The 24,998-nt window shown below is 38.6% G+C and overlaps 1 protein-coding gene across 1 annotated transcript in view; it reads left to right on the plus strand.

The window, feature by feature from the left end:
* prex2 (phosphatidylinositol-3,4,5-trisphosphate-dependent Rac exchange factor 2) overlaps nt 1–24,998 on the plus strand; it is a 116,582-nt gene that overhangs the window by 27,197 nt on the left and 64,387 nt on the right. The window contains exons 5-15 of the mRNA XM_026938048.3: nt 566–667; nt 2,558–2,719; nt 5,834–5,967; nt 6,054–6,157; nt 9,689–9,838; nt 10,113–10,257; nt 16,074–16,174; nt 17,509–17,612; nt 17,710–17,759; nt 22,110–22,185; nt 24,216–24,288. Of these exons, the coding sequence (XP_026793849.1) occupies nt 566–667; nt 2,558–2,719; nt 5,834–5,967; nt 6,054–6,157; nt 9,689–9,838; nt 10,113–10,257; nt 16,074–16,174; nt 17,509–17,612; nt 17,710–17,759; nt 22,110–22,185; nt 24,216–24,288 (1,201 nt within the window). The remainder of the gene's footprint in view (nt 1–565; nt 668–2,557; nt 2,720–5,833; nt 5,968–6,053; nt 6,158–9,688; nt 9,839–10,112; nt 10,258–16,073; nt 16,175–17,508; nt 17,613–17,709; nt 17,760–22,109; nt 22,186–24,215; nt 24,289–24,998) is intronic.

The following is a 24,998-nucleotide window of genomic DNA, read 5'->3' on the forward strand; positions in this document are numbered from 1 at the left end:
TTTTAGTTCTTCTTGGTTCTGCATTGTTGCTCATTGTTTCTGTTATTTCTCTGATTCTGTTACATTCCTCCTTTGTTCTGTCTTACTGTCCCTTTGTTTTTCTTTCTTCAAGCTTTTTTTTTTGGTTCTGTTCTGCCTCTCTTTGGTTGTGTCTAGTTGCTCTTTAATTTTGTTCTGGCTTTTTATAGTACTCTTTTATTCTCTAAGGCTCCTTGGTTCTGTTCTGCTTGTCTTTGTCTCTCTCTCATTGCTTTTAAGCTCTATCTCTTTGGCTGTCTCTCATTGTTTCTCTACTCTCTGCTCTTTTTTTTTTTGCTACTTTCTTTGTCTCTCAGTGATCTGAATTGAACGTGTCCTATTGGTATTTGGTACTATTTAGTACTATCTGGTTCTGTCTCACTAGTGTATGGTTTTGTGTGGGCTTTACTTGGTTCTGCCTCATTGCTCATTGCTTTTGTCCCTTCTCTGATTTTGTTCCATTGGTCTTTGGTTCTGTTGGCTCTTTAGCTCTATTCTAGCTCTTTTTGGTTCTGTCTTACTGTTCTGGTTCTTTGTTCCTCATTAGAACTGCATGCTGTTGGGAGGCAGAAAGAACACAGAAGTTCCTTTGGAAGGGTACCTGGTGGCTCCCATCCAGAGGATCTGCAAGTATCCTCTGCTCCTCAGAGTGAGTGAAAATCTGTTTATTTCCCTCGTTATGGCTTGCTGACCTTCCGCCCAGTGGCATTAAACTCATCCGCATGAAACCAGACAGAAGCAAGCAGATTATATTAGAGGAGATTCTGTCTAATGTGGTTTTCTTTCTTACTTTCTTTCTTTCTTTTTTTTTTTTTTTTTACAAAAGAGCGTTTTTACAAACCTACAGCCAAGAAACTCCATCTTCAGTGATTTTATACAAAACAACCATCCAAGCTTAGAGTCCATCTGTTACCCTAAAGATCAATAACCTTCTTCGATTTCTACCATAAAACCCTTAAAAGTTCTATGTCAGCCTCTAAAATGAAGTAGAACCCCTTTAGAAAGCTAGCAGCAATAACCATTCAAAGAATCCTCGAACAACCCATTTTTCTAAGTGTATAGAGATGAGCTATTGAGATTTAAGAGTCTTGTTCAAGAGCCCAACCTGAAGTTCTGTAATATTTCCTGACTTAAAGCATAGACTGTTAATAACATTGACGGTAATGCGTCAGCGAAACTGTCCCATCAAGCTGACTCCATCTGAGGTGTTCCATGTTTCAAAACAGCCCACTTCTGCTGACACTGAACTTATTTTTGAACCAGAAATTTTTCCAGAACCTTTCTGCTTTAGGCGCTAGTTTCGCATTAACAAAACCGCAATCTCTTGTTCTTTCATGTCCTTGTAGCTTTCGTTCCATTTGAGATCTCACAGCTGGAACAGATAAGGGTTCTCACTAAATATATCTGATAGTGATCTATGTTCCCTTTCTGTTAGTCAGAGTTAAGCTGAAATGCTGGAGCTGTTGTGTTTGGCCTGGGTGAAGAGTTTAGGCTCTCTCCGTGGTAGCTGAGTTAAGCCGGGTTTACGATGTTGTGCGATTTTTGGCCCGGATTTGCTGTCACAGGCAAAAATCACACATCGTAAAACCATTCTTTGGTTGTGAGTTAAGATTGGCGATTGGAGATTAGCCTATCTGCCTCAAGGCTCTGGTGCTTCTCTGCTCACCACAGTTGTAAAGAGTTATTTATTTATTTTTAGATTTCCCACAATTTTCTCCCTAATTTAGTTTTGGCTAAGTCTCGCACACCAGTTAAGTCACCCCCAGCTACCAACTAGGAAGGGTGAAGCCAACCACATGTTTTTGGTCTGCTGCTCACAGGGTGACCTAGCACACTCAGAGGAAAGAGCTATCTGTCCGTTTATGCATGCATGAGCTCACAGACACCTACGATTGGCTAGTGTCACTGTAATTGATTGGGGAGGAAGTGGATGCCCCTCCCACCCAGAGAACACAGCCAATTTTGCTCTCTTGGACTCACGGCCACTGGATTGCTGAGGCATCGCCGGGATTCGAACATGCAGTCTCCAGACGCTAAGGAAAATGCTTTTCTTTTGTGCCACTCTAGTGCTTATTTGAGTTATTATAGCCTTTCTGTCAGTTTGAACCAGTCTGGTCATTCTCCCCTGACTTCTCTTGTCAACAAGGTGTTTCCATCTGCAAAACTGCTGCTCACTGAATGTTTTTTTGCTTTTCACACCATTTTGTGTAAACTCTAGAGTCTGTTCATGAAAATCCCAGGAGATCAGCAGTATATGAAATACTCAAACAAGTCCATCTTGTACCAACAACCATGCCATGGTCAAAGCCACTCAGATTACTTTTCTCCCCATTCTGATGTTTGATGTGAAAAGTAACTGAAGCATTTTACCTGTATTTGCATAATTTTATGCATTGTTTTGCTTCCACATACAGTAATTGGCTGATTGGAAAATTGCATGAATAAGCAGGTGTACAGATGTTCCTATGTGACCGGTAAGTGTATATTTGCATGTAACGTATATGTGCACATATGTGTGTGTGTGTGTTTGTGTTTTCAGGAGCTGCTAAAAAGAACGCCAAAGAAGCACAACGATTACTCCATGGTGCACGAGTCCCTCCAAGTGATGAAGGCGGTGTGTTCAAGCATCAACGAAGCCAAGAGACAGATGGAGAAGCTGGAGGTGCTGGAGGAATGGCAGTCGCACATTGAGGGATGGGAGGTGCGTCCATCGTTTACCAAAACTCCACTGTTACCAAACGTCCCTGGAAAGGAAAAGGCAGGAAATAAAAGCTTTCAGAACATGTTAGAACAGTCTGTTCGTTTCATAAGTAACAGATCATCCAGCTGTAGAACGAGATATAAACAACAATTAATCATTTTACCAGCTGGATTTGCGAAATGTGGTACTTCAACCCAACACAGAGCAGATTTACCATGTATACTATTATGGAATACAGTCAGATTGTGTGAAAAGAGGGTCTGTCAGAAGCTACAATATTCTTCAGTTTCATTCTTAAGTCTTTAACTGGTGGCACAAATGGCCGTAACTGCAAAACCCAATAGATTACCTAACATCTGCTAGATTGTTAGAGAACTTGGTGCATGGATTATTTTTTTTAATTACTTGCTAGCATAATTAGCTACTGGCGTTATTTAAAATAGCTTTCTTAATATGTGTTAGCTCGCTAACAAATGCATGGCTTTAATATTGTATAACATAATAAAATAGTCCACCTAATGTTAACTAGCTTGCTTGCAATGTTAACTAGCTTGCTAGTTAACATGGCTGTTGCGTTTTCTCACGCAGTAACCTTGTCTGTTTGCCAGCTTAATAGCAAACTTCGCTATTGGTTTTAATTACACATAATTAAAATAGGTTTCTTAATGTTTACTAGCTTGCTAACAATTTTGCTATGTGCTCTTTTAATTACTATAGTAATTAAGTATATTAAATAGCTTTCTTAATGTCTGTTAGCTTGCTGACAGACTTATGGTTTTAATTATAAAATAATTTAACCTAATGTTAGATAGCCTGCTAGCAGTATTAGGTTTAATCACACAGTAAAAGGTCTGCTTGCTATCTTTCTAGTAAACCTGGCTTGATTTTAATTACTGTTACACAATAAAAAGTTTTATCTAACATTACCTAGCTAAGGAATTTCAGATAGATTCAGATGTTATTTAAGCTAAATGGTTTAATGATAGCACAACACTGCTTTAGCTAGTTTAGTTAACATTATAATACTATTATGTTTTGTTTTAGTTAGGACACTGGTATATTTTCACATTCCAGATTTCATGCTAATGGATTTTATTCCCAAAAACCATTGCTATTTGTACTGTAAATGTGTTTTAAATCAGATTTTGCTCATACAATCGTAGCAGATTTACACATCAGCCATTTTGCTCTTTAAAGCAAGCTGTGGCAAACAAAAGCTCGTGTTGAGTTAGTGCATGTTGAAGTGATCTGAGCCAGGTTTTCTGTCCACATCAACTGCTGTAAAAAACATACCGCAGAATTCAAAACAGTCTGTCATGTTTTAACAAGCGAAGTACATTGGAGTGGCTTTTTAAAGACTTTTGAAAATGAGTTTGGCTCCATTTTGTTTGAAAATGTTGTATGGAAGATGTTTTTTTTTCCCTGCAACAAAAGTGGGCCCTCGGAACTGCCCCACCCATTCTTGTAGGCGAGAAATCATAAACATTTGAATGGCCAAGGCTGCTACATGAGCGAAATGTTCTTTTAGGCTTTTTTTTTTCATCAATTAGGCGTACATACTGTTCTGAACACAGCCGCTTTCTCAAAATAGCTTTTATGAAGCACTTTTGGAAGCCGATTTGCTATCCGTTTTAGCCATTGGTGGTTCTTGAATGGCAATTTGCCTGAGCGTTACTCCAGATTATAAATGAAAATTCGTGTGTGTGTGTGTTTCGTACAAACGCAATCTGTACACACACAAAAGCAATCATATTTGTAGTTTGTGTCTTGCTGCTTTTATTAATTGCCAGCTCTTAGCTCCGTCTGCGTTTAAAAATTCTATACAGGGACTCAATTAAGCTTTACTGTCTACATGCTGAGGGTGTGGGTGGAAGGGTGGAGTGATATGGGATGTGTGTGAGTGAGTGGGAGAGAGTCATTATTTCCATCCTGCCTTCCAGAGACGGATGATTGCTTGTTAGCGCTGACCCGAAGCACAGCTGTGTGTCCTCAGCAGGCCTTAAGGCTAACTGAGTAGGCTACATAGAGACGCAGGAGCCGTCTTCCTGCGGTCACTTTACCCACACTACTACTTTACCAGCACTTGAAAAAGAAACGTGTGGAGGTTGCAGGTTGTGCATAGGGACTCCGAATTCATGAGAATGTAGCATAAGTCACCTGGAAATTAAAGGTACTTGTTAAGTCTTCTGGGATATCTGATTTTAATAGATTATTATGGGTCAAATCTGTTACCATGACAATAAATTCAGTTAGTTTGCACTATGAACTTGCTATATTCAGCTTAACTGAATTAGCTTGCTAACTTCGCTGATTGGCTCCTGTTACACAATTCTATGGAATACAGGGATTCAAATCAAGACACACAACACAAAAAGCTAGCTAGCTTACTAGCCTACTAGCGGTTAACTAGCCAATTTTGCAGCAAGCTGTCCTTTAGTACATTTACAACTAATACAATACAGATGTGAGAAATAAAATTTAGATGAATCAGACACAGGCAGGGAGAGTTTCAGAAAATTGTTTTGGCATACAGTGAATGGAACAGATGTGTGTGTGTGTGTGTGGGTGACAGATATAAATGAGAGACAAAATAAAAGCAGTAAGAAATGAGTGTTTGTGAGTGAAATGTACATAATAGTCATACAGACAGAAGAAAGAAAGAGAGAATCAGCAGGCTGTAATGCTCACTGCTTTTCCTCTGAGAATCGTGTGCTATTTTTACCCCTAATGACTGATTCAAAAGAGGAAAAAAGCAAACTATATAAATTTGATGAGGCACTGCAGTGTGCTGTCCATCCTCCTCACAGCATGTGCTATCATTTGGACTTAAGCGATGCTTCACTGCTTGACAATCCTGCAGAGAAGTAGCGACCTACAGGGAGTGTTTCTGTCTCACCCCCGGTCTCTAAAAGAGAGTTATACGGCTTGGCCTTGTCCCAATCCAAGCTTTGTCAAGTCACGATTCATGGCTTCAACTCAGCGAGCTTTCAGAATCCATTCGCGTGCAATGGAGAAAAACGTTTCAAAGCCAAGTGCCTCCTCGGTGATTTCTGAGGATCAGCGTGAGCAGGTTTTCTTGCAACCTAACACCTTTTTTTTTTTTGCTCTGCTTAGGGCTCCAACATCACAGACAGCTGCACAGAGATGCTAATGCAGGGTGTGCTGCTGAAGATCTCAGCGGGGAACATCCAGGAGCGGGTCTTCTTCCTCTTTGACAACCTGCTGGTCTATTGCAAAAAGAAGAACAGGTGAGTCTCATAGCTTATGTACAGTATGTTCCTGAACGTTGTGGAGTATCAGGAAACCTTCTGGAGACGTTTGTGTTTCTTGGCAGGCGTTTGAAGAACAGTAAGGCGGCTACTGAGGGCCCACGGTACCAGTTCCGCGGACGAATCAACACCGAGGTGATGGAGGTGGAGAATGTGGATGACGGTACAGGTGAGTGTGTGAGGTCCACATGGTATGTGTTATTGTTCATAATGCAGTTTTTTTTTTTTTTTAGCAGAGAGCAAGAATGGAAAATGGTTTTCCACTGGACACTAAAAGGGAGAAGCAACAATTTTGTTCATGTCAATCACTTTTTCAGATTTTTGGTTAAATTGCATCTATAACATCGTCTCTTAAGATGTAGTAATAAAATATACCATAAAACTCTGCTTTATTTGAAACATAGCAAATTTTATGAAGGCCCTAAGCTCCGCCCACTTCACAGTGACATCATGCCATATATCCTTTAAAAGCTTGCTTCCTGATATATATATATATATATATATATATATATATATATATATATATATGCCAATTTATTATTCATTACAATATTAAATTCCTCTATGAACCTTATTAACCAAATGATTTTTCTCAAAATCATTATTTTCTGTACTGACAAACAAACATTTATTACGTTCATGAGATTTTACATGTTCATTCCTATTTCTAATTAATTAACTATTCCTGGGGAATTTCCCAAAATGTGGATTATTGTTGGATTTTTGTTAGATTTTATGCTGAAAATTGGCGTACTATTTTTTTTAAAGAAGTGCATGTCTTATTTAAATTAAACCAGAAACAAACTGTTCAGTAGAAGCCTTTCTCTTGAAAGTGTCTTCACTGCAGAATAAGTATTTTAATTCAAACAACATATTTTATTTAACATTTTAAAATCAGGTATGCAAATTGTGTGCATATTTATTCAGATGAAGTCTTAAATAATTGTACATTTTTTTAAAAGGTTCCAATATAAAAGTACTAGTGATAATTGATTGTGATATTTATTGTTTAAAAATAATTCCCAATTCAGCTATAGTGACTGGCTGCAACTTTTAGTTGGTAATATAGTAGAATATAATATAATGTAGCATGCTTTAAGGTTTTGGTAATATAATAGAGCTGTATGTAACTTTATTTCGCTGTATATAGCTGTATTTATACATTCTTGCCCTACCTGCCATGTGCTGTAACTAAATCCATCTGTTCAGCCAACGGGGTATGATGGAATTACATCTCCCACATGAGTTGTGAGTGAAAAAATGATGATTTTTCACCTGATGTTGCGACCTCCAGACTTCATATCTGGCACTTCTCCTTTCCTAGCTGGGTGGAGTTCACATCTAACCGCTTCAACAGCAAAAGGTTAGAAAAATGTCATTTTCTGGGGAAGATGACAGATCCTCTGAGCTCAGTTACTTTCCGAACACAGAATGGAGTGTATCTTGGCTGTGGAGAAGCTCTGATTATCAGTTATATTTGCAGAAGCAATCTGGCCTCTGGTGGATTTAATATCGGCTTTTTAAAGAGAGATCTGTTTCAGTGCGTGGGGAGGAAACAAAGCCAAATTTAGCACACAGGCTCATGGGTGTTCTCCACAATCTCCCCAGTAATAAGGGAAATATAGTTATTACTGTGGCTTAACTCACACATAATGAAAGTGATTGATGGTGTGGTTCATGCATGGCTAAGAATTTGCTCTTTCAGCTATATATAGAAGTGTATTGCTCATATTAGTTTCTATTTTTGTTAAGTAGAAAGATTTGTCAGGGGTGAAATTTTATGATATACTTTTATAGAGAGGACAGAAAGTTTAGGGCAGTTTCAGAATGAATAAAGCATGCACAACATGATCTTTTTTTCAGTTGATAATGTCCATATCTTGCGTAAAAGCAATGTGGATTGTAGATCAACAGAGAATTTACAAAGTTATAAAGGTAAATTAAAATTCATTTTGTGCATTTTAGCATTGGCTACAGTTAATTAATTGTCCTAAGCAGTGTTGTCAACGTAGTTCCCATCCCAGCTGTTGGTTATATTGAGTGTGTATATGCTGTATATACCATATGTTGGTTACATAAGTGTGTAAAGCCTGACTCAGTTGCATTTGCGTGAGTTCATGTTCCCAACAGCCAATCACTCATCACCATTGTTCCCATCAACCAGTCACTGATCACCATTATTCCCAATGACTAATCACTGATCACCATTGTACCCAATGACCAATGACTCATCACCATTGTCCCCAACAACCAATCACTGATCACCATTGTTCATGACACCCAAACTCTCATCACCATTGTTTGTCCCACCCACTGCAACCACTTCCTTCCTGTCTATTTACTGATGACTCACTGCCACGGCTTCTTTTTATCTGAGTTCTTGATTATTAGAGTATTATAGTATAGTATTGTAAAAACTGAAATAGTCTGTTTGAATTCATTTTGTAAATTATTTCAGAATATCTTCAACATGCAACACATTTTGATATACAAATGATCATGAACGAATGTGCAAATTAGTCCGTGACATCATTTGGTGACTTATAGTGACTTCTTTTGAGCAAGCTTTAGCTACTTGCCTACCTCCCCTCAGACCCACGAACTTTCTCTGCTGTTAGAATAAAACAGATCAATATGTCTCTCTCTGTATTTCTGCAGTAATGCTCCTGATTTTGCTACAGAGATATAGACAGATAAATCAATGCAACATTCAGGCCAGCCATTTGAGAGAAAAATGTACATGCCAGGACTCTGATTAAAAATTGAGAGAATGCTCTGTTTATAATTCAGGGGAAAAGAATGCGGGAAAAGTGCCACCTCACTTGCCTTAGGATGTTTACTCCCATAAAATTCACAGAGTAATTCCTCAGATTTCATTAGACTGGATCGCTGGGTGGTTTGAAGAGCAGAAGAAAAATTTACTCAATGGAACAACTTTTGTAACTGTTCCACAACAAGGGCTTATCTCAAACAACAACTGAGAACTATTGTGAAACCGCACATTTTCTAAGCGCTATTATGATTTGAAGCCTTTGTTTTTGATTGTTTTTTGTTCTAAACCACAGGAACTGTAAATGTAATCAGTGCAGTTTTTGAAATCATGCAAAAACTCTGGCTCAAAATGTTGAAGTGTGGTGTGAGCTCATTCATTATCTTCTAGTTAGAACGATTGTGGCTTTTCGTGTAGAGTTTTATTACATATTTCATGTTTGAATGCCTGAGAACATCATTTTCCCCAATTGTGCTGCTTCCAAAGAAACGTATTACTTCAGAGTCTTACTGTACAAATGTTGAGGGCATTTGGGGATTCCTTCATCCTGATATTTATTCTGCTTGGAGTTACTTACCTTCTGGTACTATGTATGATCTCACATAGATACCCTAAAGCCTTGCACTTCTCAAAAGCAGTTTATGCTCATGACTCACCCTTGCTTTAGTGGACAATCTCTTCTGGATACTGTAGCTAAGAATTGTACCTAAGAACTGCTGCTGTAATCATAAATTCTGTCTTATGCTCATCCCAGGACTTGTTTATTTCTGTTAAGCTGCTTTGTGGCAACATGTATTGTTAAAAACGCTATAAGAGTAAAACTGAATTGAACTAAAACAGTTGCCAGAAGATATGTTTGATTGTAGAAGATGCTTTTGGTGATGTCAGAGAAAGTGGCTAGGTGTTCACTTTTCTTCCTTTATATTGCAGCGGACTACCACAGCAGTGGGAACATCGTCAACAACGGCTGGAAAATCCACAACACTGCGAAGAACAAGTGGTTTGTGTGCATGGCCAAAACGCCTGAAGAGAAGCAGGAGTGGCTGGAGGCCATTTTGAAGGAACGAGAAAGGAGAAAATGTGAGTAACACTAATGACAGGCAGCGAGCCATAACATGGTGTATGCTCCCTCCAATTAAATGTGTCAGATGCAGTTAGCAGACGGTTCAAGTGTAAGTGGTAATTAGCCTAGAGGCATTTCACTATTAGTTTTTCCAGCGTATGATCCTTTCTCTTTGTAAATATGATAGATTTATTTGGTTTCATTTGTGTATAAAATCTAATATTACTCATACAGCAGGATATGACTTATTGCCTGCTGTTTTCTCTCTTTCTCCTTGTTTTTCTCCTGAAGCACTGAGATTGGGGATGGAGCAGGACACTTGGGTGATGATTTCGGAGAAGGGCGAGAAGCTCTACAACCTCTTGAGCAAACAAGGCCACCTCATTAAGGACAGGAAACGAAAGCTCACCACCTTCCCGAAGTGCTTCCTGGGAAGGTACTTCTCATGACCTGGTGTTTTAAAGGACCTCAAGAAGATATGTCTTGAGTTTTATTCATAGTTAGAACAGAGGAGACAACATCTCAAGTTTAGATGTAGCATTTTTATGATCTTTGACTCATGAAAACTACACTTGTCTGCTTTTTCAGATAAAGCCCTAACATTAGACTGAATGCAAATAAAATTCTCGGGGCAGGAAAGACAATTCCTTGACAAGAAAAGACGTGAAAGATGCGCATTTGCTTCTGGTAGTGATTACTCTCGCTTTGTGCTGACTTTATTTAGGTGATCTTTGACCTGTGGCTTCACATGCCTCAGTTTTGTGATCCGATAGGAGCCAAGTGGGCAGACTTTAGTTCTTTAGTTGGTAAAAAAATGGAGGAGCTGCTTATTTCTTACAGTAATTGGTGCACATTTGCTACTTCCAGGTTTTTGTGGTAACATTATCTGTACTTTTTCTCTCTATGTGCTAGAGGGTTCATATTAGCAATGTTGAGACCTAAGGCTGGACTCAAGACACATTGATTTAAGAAGGGTAGGTTCAGGGAACAAGATAATTTAAGAGATAGAACACATTACCCACATACCCACATGGAACATATTATTAATAGTGCCTTGTTTCAAGTCAGGATCTCATTCATCACCGCCTGCCCATTTGGTATCCCTGGAAAGCTCCTTCTTTTCCTTCTAGTGCTCCCTGGAGAACTGGTCGTGTGCATCCTTGGTTTTAGGCAGGCTCAAATCGAATCCAGAACCTCATGAATCTTCACTGAGTATCTGTCTGGATGCTTCTTGTGGACAATTTGATTAAATCAAGATTCCAGCACACCACAGGCCAACCAAAATCCCAGCAGCCTCACGCCCTGCTGACAGGTTAAACCAGAGGTCGACAGCTGGCGGACCATGGCCTGGATACAGGGGTGGAAAATACTTGAATAGACGTACTTTCTTACTCAAGTATTATTTTGGTGTATTTATATATTTACTTGAGTGTTATTGAAGTTGTAGTATTGTTTCGTTACAGTTTCAAGAAAAATTATATTATTTACCACTTACATTTTTATTTAGACCAACACACTCATTATAGTTTCAGTTTCCAGCATCCAAACAAGATCATCAGTGTAGAAAAAAATAAAGCATCGTACCAGTTCGTCATCTGTGGTAACCTTCTCATGCTATACAATATAGTTAATGCTAGAGATCTTCATGGGTGTCTGAAGATAGATAAACCACTGCACTGCAGTGTGGAACTTGAGGATGAGCACTCCTTGCCCTACCCCAGTAAAACGTATCAATATGTGGCCGTAAACTAAGACTCGTATAATGATTCATCTCCTTTGCCTACCTAAAAGGCATGAACTCCATCTATTTTTAAAACTAACAGGATTAATTTAATTTTAAAGCTAACATTAACTAGCTTTAAGTATGTTTAACTATGTTTTCTTTGCTAATGCCAGGTTAGACTAGCATCATTTCCAGTAGCTAAAGTAAATTAGCTTGGCAGCAAGTTAAATTCTAGCTATTTGAGTTCTGTTCATTTCGTTAGCACACTGTGTAATGCTAGTCATTCACACAACACGCAAACTTATAGTGATTAAATTATGTTTTCAGGCAAAGTGGCATGGTTTCTTAAAACATGACTAATAAATTTCATCACAGAAGCATTTAATTTTTTAATTAAAAATACTTGAGTACATTTAAAAAGTAGCACTTCTTTTTACTTTCACTTGAATACAGTTTTGGCTTGATACTTCCACGTTTAACTGAGTAAGATTATGTACAGTATGAGCTATACTTTCACTTAAGAATAATAAAGTACTTTTTCCACCTCTGTCTAGATGCAGACCCAGCAAACTATTTCAAATATTCGAAAAATACTGTGGCAGTGTAAAATACTGTAACAAAAAAAAAAAATTAAGCTACTCCATCTTTTTCAACCTGAACCATCGTGGCTGTTATACAACAAAAAACTGATTAATGGCAGTTAGGCAGAGGAGTATGTGTTTATTCTTAGTTTAAAACAGATGTCTCTATCATCTGTATTGATGTGTTTTACTGTATTTATTGGCATGAACTATGCATTAAAATAACTGTTTTTTTTTGCCATTCAGTCATGTTGCTTATCCGGACCTTTGTGACCAAGAAATTGAATGTAGCGAGACCTTTACAAATTTGTTCTGAATACCCCAGGGTTAAACACATTTCGTCTCTCTATGGAGACTCAATAGAGCATAGAATAATCTTGTTTTAGGCAGCAGAAGAAATAAACATTCCCAATTCATATTTCATGGATGCAACTAGTTCTACTTTTTTTTTGGTTTTCTTTTTTAGAATTTAAGCAATCTGCTTTGGGTTGAAATCCCTGCTGAAAAGTTTGACTTCTAATACCAAATCTATTATGTAAGATGTGTTGAAGGAGCCTTTCAGGCGGACGCTGTGATTTAGAGAGCTTTCAGCACATAAAACTCTAATGCTCTGATGTTGAGGGCTGTAGAAATAACCACAAAACAGCTTTCGGTCTTTGTGATCAAAGGCAAAATGACCAGAAATTGCTCTGTATTTTTACATCAGTTGAAACCTGACTATGTGTTTGTCCTCTTTTAAGGAAGAGCTCCTGAGATTGGAGCTGATCGTAACAGTGATGTTTCTCAGATGTTCTCAAATTCCAACTTTTTGGAAAATATAAACCTGCCATTCAAGCTTGTGGTAAATGCATAGCCTAGTTATTGCACAAAATGTAGATGTTGTGTTTTGTTGTAAGCGTGTGACTAAATAACATGTAAGAGCAAAATAATTGATGAGAAGGAAGTGGCAAGCTCTTTAAATTCTTTAAAAAGTGGATTTCTCCATTTGTGATTCTTTGAAATGGCTGGGGAAGCAATGAATGAGCCTGATCCTATTCAGAAGTCTGAGGCTGTTGAGTTTTACTGCCTTTTAGATGCCAGCGAGGCTTCCTCAATGTGCCGAGACAATGGCCATATGCTGGTCCAAATTACACCGAGTCATGCCAGCTTCTCCATCTGACTGCCAGACATCATCGTGAACAAGGACAGCACCGTTATTGCCCATGTTGCCTATTTGGTGGCTGGAGATTTTAAAAGCTGAGGGGAAAAAATTGCCCTTAAACAGTGCTCCTCATACTTGTGGCTGGCTTTGATTGTAAATGTTCTTCAGACTGGGAAACACTTTGTGCTCACATAATGAGAAATACAGCACAGTGTGTGTGGAACGAGGTGGGATCTGTCAGTTAAAGAGATCACAGAAGCCAGATGGAGCGGCAGACCGTGTAATGTGAAAACTCGAACAAACACAGGAAAGCTCACAGACATCTCAAAAAGTCTTGGTGTGAAATCTGTCGTGCTTTTAATAAGAAGGACGTCAGGTTAGATCACACTTTCCAAAAAAGATGTGAGGACATTGCTGGCCAAGGGTGACGGTCCAGACGAGCCGCGCACGAACCGCTTAAGTCCACGATAAAGCGTTCTGTCTGCATTTGAATCGTCGCTCTCGGCCACTGATGTCTCCTCGGCTTTCTGGACTCTGAAATCTAACGTGACGTCTTTCTGATTAAAAGCACGTTGCCTTTGGCTCCCAGTCGCTTCTTTATTTCTCTTTGCTCTCCAAACCTCTGAAGTGGAGAGCTATTTTAAGTCGTGAACTTTATGGCAGTACACTGTGTCTTTGTTGGCTTTGACTCGGTTTGAGATCTCGTCCACAAAATGTAGAGTCATTACAGAACAGAATATTTTAGAGGCAAAGTTAAGACAGCTGAATGTTAAAGAAAACAGGTCCTGCCAAAAAAAAAAGAATTTACACTGAATGTACTGACATTGGACAAAGCAGCAGCTCTGGAGATAAGGTTTCTTGCCAGTTACCAGGTTGTCCGATCAAATCTCAGGGAGAGCCAGTTTAAGATTTGGCTTCAATTGACATGATAGTATATTTAGTCTATTTACAGTTGAGTGCAAAATTTTTAGTTAGAAGTTAGTTAATTCATATTTTATAAATTATTTCATCGTAAGTGGTCAAAACCATTTAAAGGATGTTAACAGTGAAAAAAATACAATAAGTAAACTTTAAAAAGTAAACTTTTCCTTCACTTGCCTCTAAGGACTTTTTTTTTTTTAAGTTTTCTGCTAACTCTTCTGCTTCTGTAATTTTTGTTCCACTCCTCGGTCATGTTTTTGTGTCTATATTTAGTAGCCAATATAAAACAGCACTTCTTTTTTGATTGATAAACAAAAGACAAAGACACTGGTGACAAAAACCACCATATCACCAGCCTACTAGGCGACTTGTCCACTAAGCAACGTTAATTGAAAAACCGAAAGCACAGACATATAATCAGACTCACCTGTAATGTACACAATAATAACTAAATTTACACAAATGAACCAGTTCAAAAGTTTACATACGCTTGATTCTTAATACAGTGTGTTGTTACCTGGATGATCAACGACTGTTTTTTTGCTTTGTGATAGATGTTCACGAGTCCCTTGTTTGTCCTGAGCAGTTAAACTGCCCACTATTTTCAGAAAAAACCTCCAGATCCTGCATATTATTTGGTTTTTCAAGCATCTTCTGCATATTTGCCCCCTTTTCAATGATGTTCACACTATATGATGACAGCTGAAGGACACAGCTATTACAAAAGGTGCAAACATTCACTGATGCTCAAGAAGGCAACATGATACATCAAGAGCCAAGGGGGTGTAAACTTTTGAACAGGATGATCCAGAATCATAGACTGCAGTTGATAACTCAATTATTTTAAGGAAAAGTTACATATGTAATTCATATGTGTTCATAATTCATATTTATTGGGGATGGATAAAACCTGGGAACCTGGCATAATTCATATTTATTGACTCCAGAAATCATTTTTTACAGTCTAGGCATAGATTATGCGAGTGTTCCCCATACAAGTCCCTGTGAAAGCTGTTACTATAGAAACAATAATGTATAAGAACAAGTGTATTAATATGAACCTGTGATTTGCCTTGACAGAGCTGCTGTTACAGAAAATTAATCAACACCTGCTGACTAATCAGATTTGAGTATGTAACAGTGCTGTAGCATAAACGCACATGATGGCTTGTGAAAGGCTGGGGAGTCCGGTATCCTAAACATTTGCTGCGCTGCTTTTTCTCCTCACTCGTGTGCAGGGTTTTAAACTGGGTCTGCCAACACACACACACCCACACACACACACCACACATAGGGTGAGAGACAGGGTGAGACATGTTGAACTTGGCCTGAGTGGTGTGTTATGGCGCTCTTGCGGTGGAGTGTGTTACCACTGGGCTCCACAAACACAAACTCCAACCTCAGGCTTGATCTTCTAGAGCTGGCCAAGTGTGTTTTAGGGTTTGTGGGTGGCTGAGTGGATGGATAGTGAAAAGAGGGAGAGGGAGGGGTGATGTTGGGATAATCCTTCAGCACTAGATTACAGAATTAGTCTGAATTTGTCTATTTTTGTTATTTTTTTCCCTCCTTGATGGGATGCATATCAAGTTTTTAAAAACACATTAACATGTCATTATCAATGGCTGATTTTCTGCACTGTGATGCTGTAGGCGTCTGCGTGTTGTTCATTAGTTGTGTGTGTGAGTGTGTGAGTGTGTGTGTCCTGCAGTGGGTTTTGGACCGCTTTATTGGTTAATTCTTGACTAACCGGGAGGACTGTGTTATCTGAAAAATGTGCTTGGCTCCACTCTCGATCATGTGTCGAGAGTAAATGATGTTCGAGGGCTCATTGTGTGTCTCCTCGACTGTGTGTGTGTCTCCTGACTGAATGTGCTTTGTGTTTATAGTGAGTTTGTGGCCTGGTTAATGGAGATCGGCGAGACGGATAACCCTGAAGAAGGTGTTCACCTGGGCCAGGCTTTGCTGGAGAATGGCATCATCCACCACGGTAAATAATCACACTAATATGAATTTGTATTGTATATTTCTCAAACCTGATTTTAGTATTATGGACAGTTTCATGTTCCAGATATACTGGACCCAGTCTTAAATTCTTGATTTATTAGTATTTGAGAACACAAAGCTAGGATAAATCACAGATATAGATCACAGTTACATTCATGCAAAAAAAAATCTCCATCCAAATATTAACATAGTAATGTCATGTCAGACTTTCGCTAATTAGATCATGACAACTTGGACACTGCATTCGAACCTGCATTCAAAGCTAAATTCTGATTTCTGTTATAGCTAGCAGTTCGCTAAACCATATTTTAGCATCTTTCACTGATTCATTTGAAATGATCTACATCTGAAAAGCCTAACTGCACCACACTACTGGTTATGATGTTATTAGTAGAGAGTAATATATAATTAAGAGCGGCTGGTATAAATCAGATAGCAGGATTATATCATGTTTGCTTGCTACGTAACATCCCACACTGTCGAGCCAAACCAGAATCAGATTATTCTATCAGAGTTGACAAAGATATCCAAAAATGGTCATTACTGTAATTCCAGTTTTACGTGATAATGTTTGAAAGTGTGCATTATTACTTCTCTACCACCAGTTACCTGATCACAAAAGTGAACATGTGTTTCAAATAACAACACTTGGCTGTGTCACAAATGTACAACCTTACGTATTGCAGCGTTTATAATATTGCTCATTGTCGTCATGTAACATCCATCTTGTTAAGCATCTTCTTGCTCTGAGCTCTTCTTCCAGCTGCTTGGCCTCACAGTGAGCCGCACAATGTCTCTTTATAAGACACTTTTTATTTACGGAAGAATAAATATTCGCTTGTTCGCACTCTGGAGTTTGTTTAATTTTGGGGGAAATGGCTACTCCATGACCTGCAAATTCCTTTATGGATATAAGCCAGGCCATTTAGCTCTGTTAAATGTCTTGACACATTTTTTTTTGTCTGTCAGATGAGCATGGATGGCTAAAACTTTACAATAAATCAGTTGTTGCTTTGGTGCTGTCTAATAGAGAAATGAATTTGAGAATAGAAGCTCTCAGTCAATACGGTGTGTCCGAGATTGTTCACAGTTGAGGCTGAATCTGCGGAATAAAAACTGGCTGTGGTGAAGCCATTATTCATTACTTTAATCAATTCAGTTAATTTAATTACTATTTTTTTTATAAAGTCTTGTGGGCCACTGTGTGGAGCTGTGAGGTGGCAGCGCTACTACCATCATCATTTCCTTATAAAACATTTTTGCTATACTTTATCCTAATCAGGAAATTTCTTTCCCCACTTCTTCCTCTCTTCACAGTCACAGACAAGCACCAGTTCAAACCCGAACCGCTGCTCTATCGTTTCCGCTACGATGACGGCACGTACCATCCACGCAGTGATATGCAGGATGTCATCTCTAAGGTAACTCTGCAAAATGCCCCATGGTTTCTTTTCTTTGCAAAATTGCAGACTTGTATATTAAGTGTGGCTCTCTCTCTATCTCTTGCCCTCGCCTCAGGGTGTGAGGCTGTTCTGCCGGCTCCACAGTCTCTTCACACCAGTGATCAGGTAAGAGTCCTGCTCTCTCAGTTCAGCCTCATTACATCTGTGTGTGTGTGTGTTTGTGTGTGTGTGTGTGTCAGAGCGGCCAGCTGCAATTGAAATCATGCTGCTACTTATTCCTGTCTAAGTATAGCAGCAGGGCACTGTGCTGCAACTAAAACGCCTTTTAATGTCACAAAAAATGTGAAAAATACTTCCTTACCATGCATCCTAACTTGCAATGCTGTGTATGTTGTTTTGTTGTCTTAAAGGTTCAATTTGTACAGTGTAAAAATGCTTGTAGACCAGGGGTACTAATATAATTCTAAATAGTCTTTAGAAAAAGTATTATTTGCATTATTTTAATGCAATAAATCTTGCTAGTTTATTTATTTCAGGCTTCGGGTTACATATTTTTCTGGCCCAGAAATAGGCTCCACCCCAATTCTGACCACATCTGCTACAAACAGCTCCTTTAAAAAAATCTTTCATCATTTAACACCCATCATTTAACTACCATCATTTAACTCCTAATATTTATTTACAGTTTATCTAGAGTTTTGTGTTAGCAAGAGCAGGCTTTTGTTTATCAGTGCTAATCTAAGAATCTTACATGCATTTTTACTAATCAAAGTCACTTGAATGAAGAAGCAAAATTGCAAATTGCATTATTACTCTGAAATATATATTGCTGGCTTTTGTTTACATTTTTTCCGGCCCTGAAATAGACTCCACCCCCATTTTGAACAGATCTGCTTTAAACAGCTCCTTTTAAAATGGCTTCAAGTTTTTCATCATTTAACTACCAGCCACTTTGGGATATTTTATTCTTCTTTTTTTATGTTTTACGAATGTAAAAATGTTTTATGTTAGCCAGCCCAGGCTTTTTTTTTTTTTTTTATGAATGCTAATCTGGGCGTCTTGCATCCATTTCTACTCATTTGAGCAAAGAAGCGAACCTCTTCCAGCTCTCGTCATGTTTTACAGATCAGCTGCAAACTGAAGGTTATAAAGACAATGTGAGCCAGCTGTCCATCTGCCTGCTTTATAGTGTTAAAAGTTTACTGTTGTTTTAAAACAGCGTCAAGTGCACTTTCCGTTTTCATGATATTTACAGACTCTTTACTTAGAGAGACAAAATCCCACTTCTTATGCCTTTCACAGGCTAGGCTGAATGGTCAGTGAGGCATTTGGACTGTTTGGGAACAGATGGTAAGCATACCGTGCTAATGGTGTTTTTCATTCGTCTGGCTGGTGTGATGGACCAGTCATGCCACTCTGGGTGTATTTAGCCACAGAGAAGCCGTATTGAAGTCCACAAACAATGTTTCAATTCAGCAGAGCAGTTAAACACAACATAAGGGCAACTAAGCAAACGCTTGAGGCCTATAAGTTATCAGTCCCTCTTTATCACTGAGTCTTTATCTGTAGCTAGCATTAGTAGACAATACAACAGGTGCAGAGAGAGACTTTGGGAAGCTCACTGACCACACTAAATTAAATTTCTTTTGCTTGACACACTGTTAAAAGAGTCTTGAAGCACTCTTTTTTTAGTGATTACACACATTTTCCACTAAGATACACCAGCTGTGTTTGAGGAAAAGGAGTGTGCGCTGCATGTTTTTGATTTTCACATAGTGAATTTCCTCAATTACAAAAAGAGTAGCATGATATTGCCATAAAAATGTAATTTCATATAACTGTCATGGTGGAACCATGTTTTACATTACCATGATAGTCATAATGTTCTACAGTACAACGTATGGCACAGTAATTATCATTGTATATTTGAATAAAGCATGATATTAGGTAATTACCATCATCCTACTATGGTAGTGCCATAAAACATTTTTGAAAGCGTGTCATGTGGGACAACTCTGAAAAATACTCATCCTTTATCTTCTCTTCAGAAGTCATAATTTTTGTCCTATGAGTACATACAGTATGTTTTAACACAGCAATAACTCCACCAGTGTAAGCTGGATTAGTGAATTATGCTAATCTTTGCTAAGTGAATTATACTGTAATTATAGCCATGCAGAGGCTTTTCTTCAAAATTGAACAATTTCTCTGAGGTAAATGTCAATCTCCCAGAATGCTTTGACTTGTTTACATGGTCACTATGTCTTTGCCTTGTCTCTAAAAAACTTAGCTACATGATAACTAGCTAAACTGTTAGCTTTAGCCATTAGATATCATATGCCGTGTTTTTATATTTTCTGGTCACTTAACAACAGTGTTCAGATGACTTTAAATGTTACAACTGAGATGTTTATTATTCATAAGTTTAGTTTAAAGACTATTAATCAGTAACAATGAATTATAACTAACAGCTAAGTATGTAGAAGTGTAAGGAAGGTAAGTCTGGACCGGCACAGATTCAGTGCACCGTTTATTCATGTACTTCTGGGTTGTTTATTGTGCCTTAGTTTCTGGGGTTTTTTTTAAGACAGACTGTACTTTGTCATTTTTTTGCATGCGTCAGAGTGTATACAGACTGTGTATGCATTTTTAACTGCGTGATAGCAAGGACCTATGTTTTGGAGGCTTTGTGTGTGTGTGTGTTAGACATTGCTATGCCTTCTGTTTACACATATTGAGTGTGTGAGTCGGTGTATGTGCTGCAGACTCCCTGCTTTCTGTTTCTCATACAGACTTCTCTGGATTGCATTCTAATTAGCGAAAAACTCCTGGTGGAAAGGGAGCTCCAGAGGGGACACAGGCCCAAACAAAACCCACAAAAGGAGCAGTAAATCCAGGCTTGTCTCAGCCCACGGGCCCCTAAAGTCCTGGAGAGAAAATCAGTCCCCAGTTTGAACCCAGTGCTGACAGAAAAAGATGTTAAGAACAGCATTGAAGCACGGTCACAGTCGTTATTGCACAGGCCAAAAAGGCAGTGAAGGGTTCGAGTGACCTGTTTGTGCCTGCTGCTTTGGTGGATTACATTGTGTTTTTGCCAGGCATATGGCTGCCCACTGCGCCACTGCGCCACTGCCTTCTCTTCATTTATGACAGCATTGGATTGAGGCTAAGATGAACAAGTCATGGTGGTTGAAATATATGGCACTAGGCGAGCAGGGGCATGGACCAGTGCCAAAACCTACCGAGAGACTCAGAATGCTGTGAGGAAAATTATATTATGTAAAGGAACCGAAACTTTGTTCTGTTCTTTGTGTCAAAATAGCTCCACTGTGAAAATAAGACTTACTTTGATTAAAGTCCAAAATGGCGATATTTGTGTCCACCCTCATCATGTTGTAGACTGTGGATGCTTTAGATTGGACTTGTCTGGGTTTCTTTGTGTGTACAGAAGGCAGGGGTTTGGGGAAGGCCAGTCCACTAGCCTAGTACACAGAGAGATTCCTGGCTTTGTGGGAAAATCTCTGCTCCATTTCACTGTAAATTCCCAGGTTCCCAGGTTTTATCCATCCCCAAATCCAACCCCCACATCCCCCAAATCATGTACTCGACTGGCAGTTCTACCTTCTGACCTCAGTTTGCTGAATGATTGTAAAACTTAGTACCAGTTCAGCTCTCTGTTACTCTTTGATCCCTCTATTTTTTTAAATAATGGCTCTTTAAAGATAAGTGAATCATGAGTTGGAAGCTGCCAAGAGCAACTTTATGGGTCTTGAAAAGGTTCCATTGTCAACAATGTGGGGTTGAGAGAAGTTGCCCTTATAACGCTGAACACTTGCAGTGTAGAGAGGGCAAATAGCAGTTTCTGCATTTCCAAAGGGGTTGGTTGATTTTGGCTAGCATGTTTTAAGCAAGTGAAGGTTCAGCACACCTCAACCAAATTCTGGGTCACAGGTTCACGTTTTGTCACGGTATATGATTGGACAGTTACTTTACCAATTACTTTTTTTTTACCTGATCAAATTCCTTAATTCATAGGTTCTTATCCCTTTTGTGTCAAGACTGCGACTCCACAATAAGTTTATAACCATGATATTTTTAGACTAGACTAGGTAATTTTAGACTTAGACTAGGTTATCATACTGTCAGTGGGAAAAATGGAAAACTTTTGGTCACTCATTTGCTCACATATGCATATCTTCATATATGACTTTTAAAGTTGATTGGGATCCTAAACTCTTTAAAAATGTTGATGTTGATAACACAACCATGTGTCAGAATGCGTCAACCCAGGATTTGAGGGGAGGAGACAGTGTGGCCTAGCAGGGGGGAGGTCAGGCTGAGGAACTTGAGGCATAATGGATGGTGAGGAAATCGTTGTCAGGATGTAAAAGCCAAGTTCAGTTCTCTCAATGGCCTTGTCAAGAGGTTAAAGCTCAGTTCTAGGGGTCATGGGTGAGGTTAGAATAACTTCCCTTCTGTTTGTAAGTAACCATTGTTTTTTCTACATCCATTCAGGGATAAAGATTACCATTTAAGAACATACAAATCTGTAGTGATGGCCAACAAGTTGATCGACTGGCTCATAGCACAGGTAAGACCATCATTCTAATGCGTCTATAATATAGTGATATTTGCTTGAATGGAAAATGGAAATTCGCTATAAAGTGAACAAAAGAAAGAAAGTAATAGATGGCTGTGTTTTTTTTTTTAAGTGTATGAACTGAAATATGACAGAACAGTGAACCACAGCTTGACCACAAGTTTTTTCTGGTAATGAAGCGTAGCAAACTTACATTCATCACAATAGAGACTGTGGTCGAATTGAAAAATAGTAAAAAGGAGGGTGGGTGGATTATTGCTCATCTTGTACTGTGAGTACACTGTCCATTTAAATAATAGAGCAATTTTACAGTCATTTACAGACATTTAACTTTTAGCAGATGGTCAGTCTTGCCTTGGAACATTGTCATGCATTCACAGTACGTCATACACAAATGCAATGCTCTATTTTTATTATGTATAGCTTTTACAAAATTTTATTAAATAACCCTGGAAATGCCCGAAAACTAGATTGATCACTCCAAGAATAAGATAAACTTTCTTTGTTGATCACATCCTGGCTGGTGTCATTGTGCCTATGCAGGAAAAAGTTATATAAACCAGTTAGTTAGCTAGCTAGCTGGATAGCCTACTAATGTACCAGCTAATTTAATGCAATTTAGAGCGATAAAGATTACACCAAGTTTATAAACTTAAATTTACTGTTTGTTAAACTCAGCCTTTCTGTATTCAGTAAGATGTAATTTTAGTTGCTAAACTGTAAAGTTTTCTGACAAGGAAACTTTTTTAAGACAGAGGAATTTGCGCTTTTTGCGTTTTTTGATTAACAAAACTTCCAGGACTTTGTCTTGTTAATTTCTTGCAAAAGAAAAAGAGAGGCTGTTGAGTGGAATAACTGTTTATAGCTGTTAAAACGTAAGTAAGAACAGTTTCTTTTTTTGTGACCTTCCTGTAATGTGCATTGTTTAGAGGCAGGACACAAGTGCATAAACTCAGCAGCTTCTTTATTTAGAGCAAACCAATAATTGGTGTCCAATTCCAGGCATGTGTCCAATCTCTGACGACAACAGACGAGTATAATCTGTAGACTTCGCAACTAGATACAGGAAAATAATGATATAAATAGACAAACTAACCAAGATCTAAACGGAAAACAGGTGAACACAATCAGGAAATAAGCCAATGGCAAGACAGGGGTGGAGACAGGGCTAAAGTCAAAACAAAAACTTGTCACAATAAAAGCATAAACAATAAACTTTGCTCTGGGAAGCGCACCATGCGCTGAGTGGATTCATGATGGTTAAACTATAAATGGATAAAAAAACAACGTTGTTCTTCGTTTAATATAAAATAGTACTCATTGCAAATTGCTGTGGTATAAGCGGGAAAAAAAACACTTCAGGCTCCATTTCCCCACTCTATTGTTGATTATTTTCCTATAACAATATGCCCTGTCGTGTTTTATTGCTCAATTATCGTCTTCATTTTGTCCTGAGGGTATGATTTGCATTTGACTTCTCTGAAGTTCATTGCAGAGTTTAAATGTGTGTATTAAACATGCTGATCCATTGACAATAGGAATTCTGTATAACCATCTCATCATTAGGTGAATATTATAGTAACTTATGGTTTGTCCTGAGGAACTTAGGATACATCCAGTGGAATTGTGTCTATTATTAAGATATTTTAATTACACCTTAAGAAATATCACGTAACATTATTAATCCAAAATTAGACGGAAAAATCGGATGGATGGATTTTAATATGGCAGTCATTTTGACTGTTTTTTCCAGGGGGACGGCATCCTTTTATATTCTCCTTCAGATTTTCATTGATTGTGACGTGAAGCTTTAAAATAAGACAACTGAATGTACGTCTCTTCTTCAGGCGTGTCACTGGATGACCCCAGGCTCTGAGCTGACCGTTCTCAGTTGTTCTCAGTCGAGTCGTTTTTCATATAAATATGTTCGCAGTGTAAAGAGGCTGTGAGTGTGTGGTGGTTTGACAGTTCTTGGCAGACAATGAAAGCTGTCATTTTTTCCCACCCCTCTCTCTTTCAAGGGTGACTGTCGAACAAGAGAAGAAGCACTGATCTTGGGGGTGGAGCTGTGTGACAACGGATTCATGCATCATGGTATGACTGGCATCTCTCACTTTCTCTTTCTTCGAAGGCACCTCGTGCATATACTACAGAAAACAAAAGCTCCATTGTGTTCGTCGGCTTGATCCTGTATTATTTTGCCTCCCAAACAGAACCTTACATTAGAACCAATCATTGCTAATCTTTTCCAATTAGCCCAAGTGATGGTGAGCTCTAGTGAATGGTCCGTCACCATAGTGACTCCTTGTTTACTGAATCCAAGCCTTATATTTTAAGACTGGAGCCACGCTGTGCCAAACTCCACATCATGCGTGACTCACACTTCATTTGTTATTATGTTTTGGACAGATCTGCTCCCAACTGCCCACAATTAGGCGACAAATCACAGAATATATGGATCATAATGACCCCAATGGATCTATTTCCATCGACCGGCGCCAAGTTTGATCGCAGGTGTTCGTGCCGATGAGTTATTACACTTGTTTATATACACTATTAAGACCGTTGACGTTATATCTGATCTTGTTAAATGGAGGAAAATAAGGAGAAAAATATTTCTCCTATTTTTTTTCTCACTGGGGGTATTTTGCACATGGAAAAAAAACACAATTTAGGTTGTGTTGCTCTGGAAACAGGCTTTAAAAAAGGCCTGGGTGTTTCTCAGCCGTGTGAAACCCCCACCATCCTGGCTAAGAGAGAGAGAGAGAGAGAGAGAGAGAGAGAAAAGAGAGAGAGAAGCCCAA

This window comes from Pangasianodon hypophthalmus, chromosome 22, assembly GCF_027358585.1.
Source record: "Pangasianodon hypophthalmus isolate fPanHyp1 chromosome 22, fPanHyp1.pri, whole genome shotgun sequence".
Lineage (NCBI taxonomy): Eukaryota > Metazoa > Chordata > Actinopteri > Siluriformes > Pangasiidae > Pangasianodon > Pangasianodon hypophthalmus.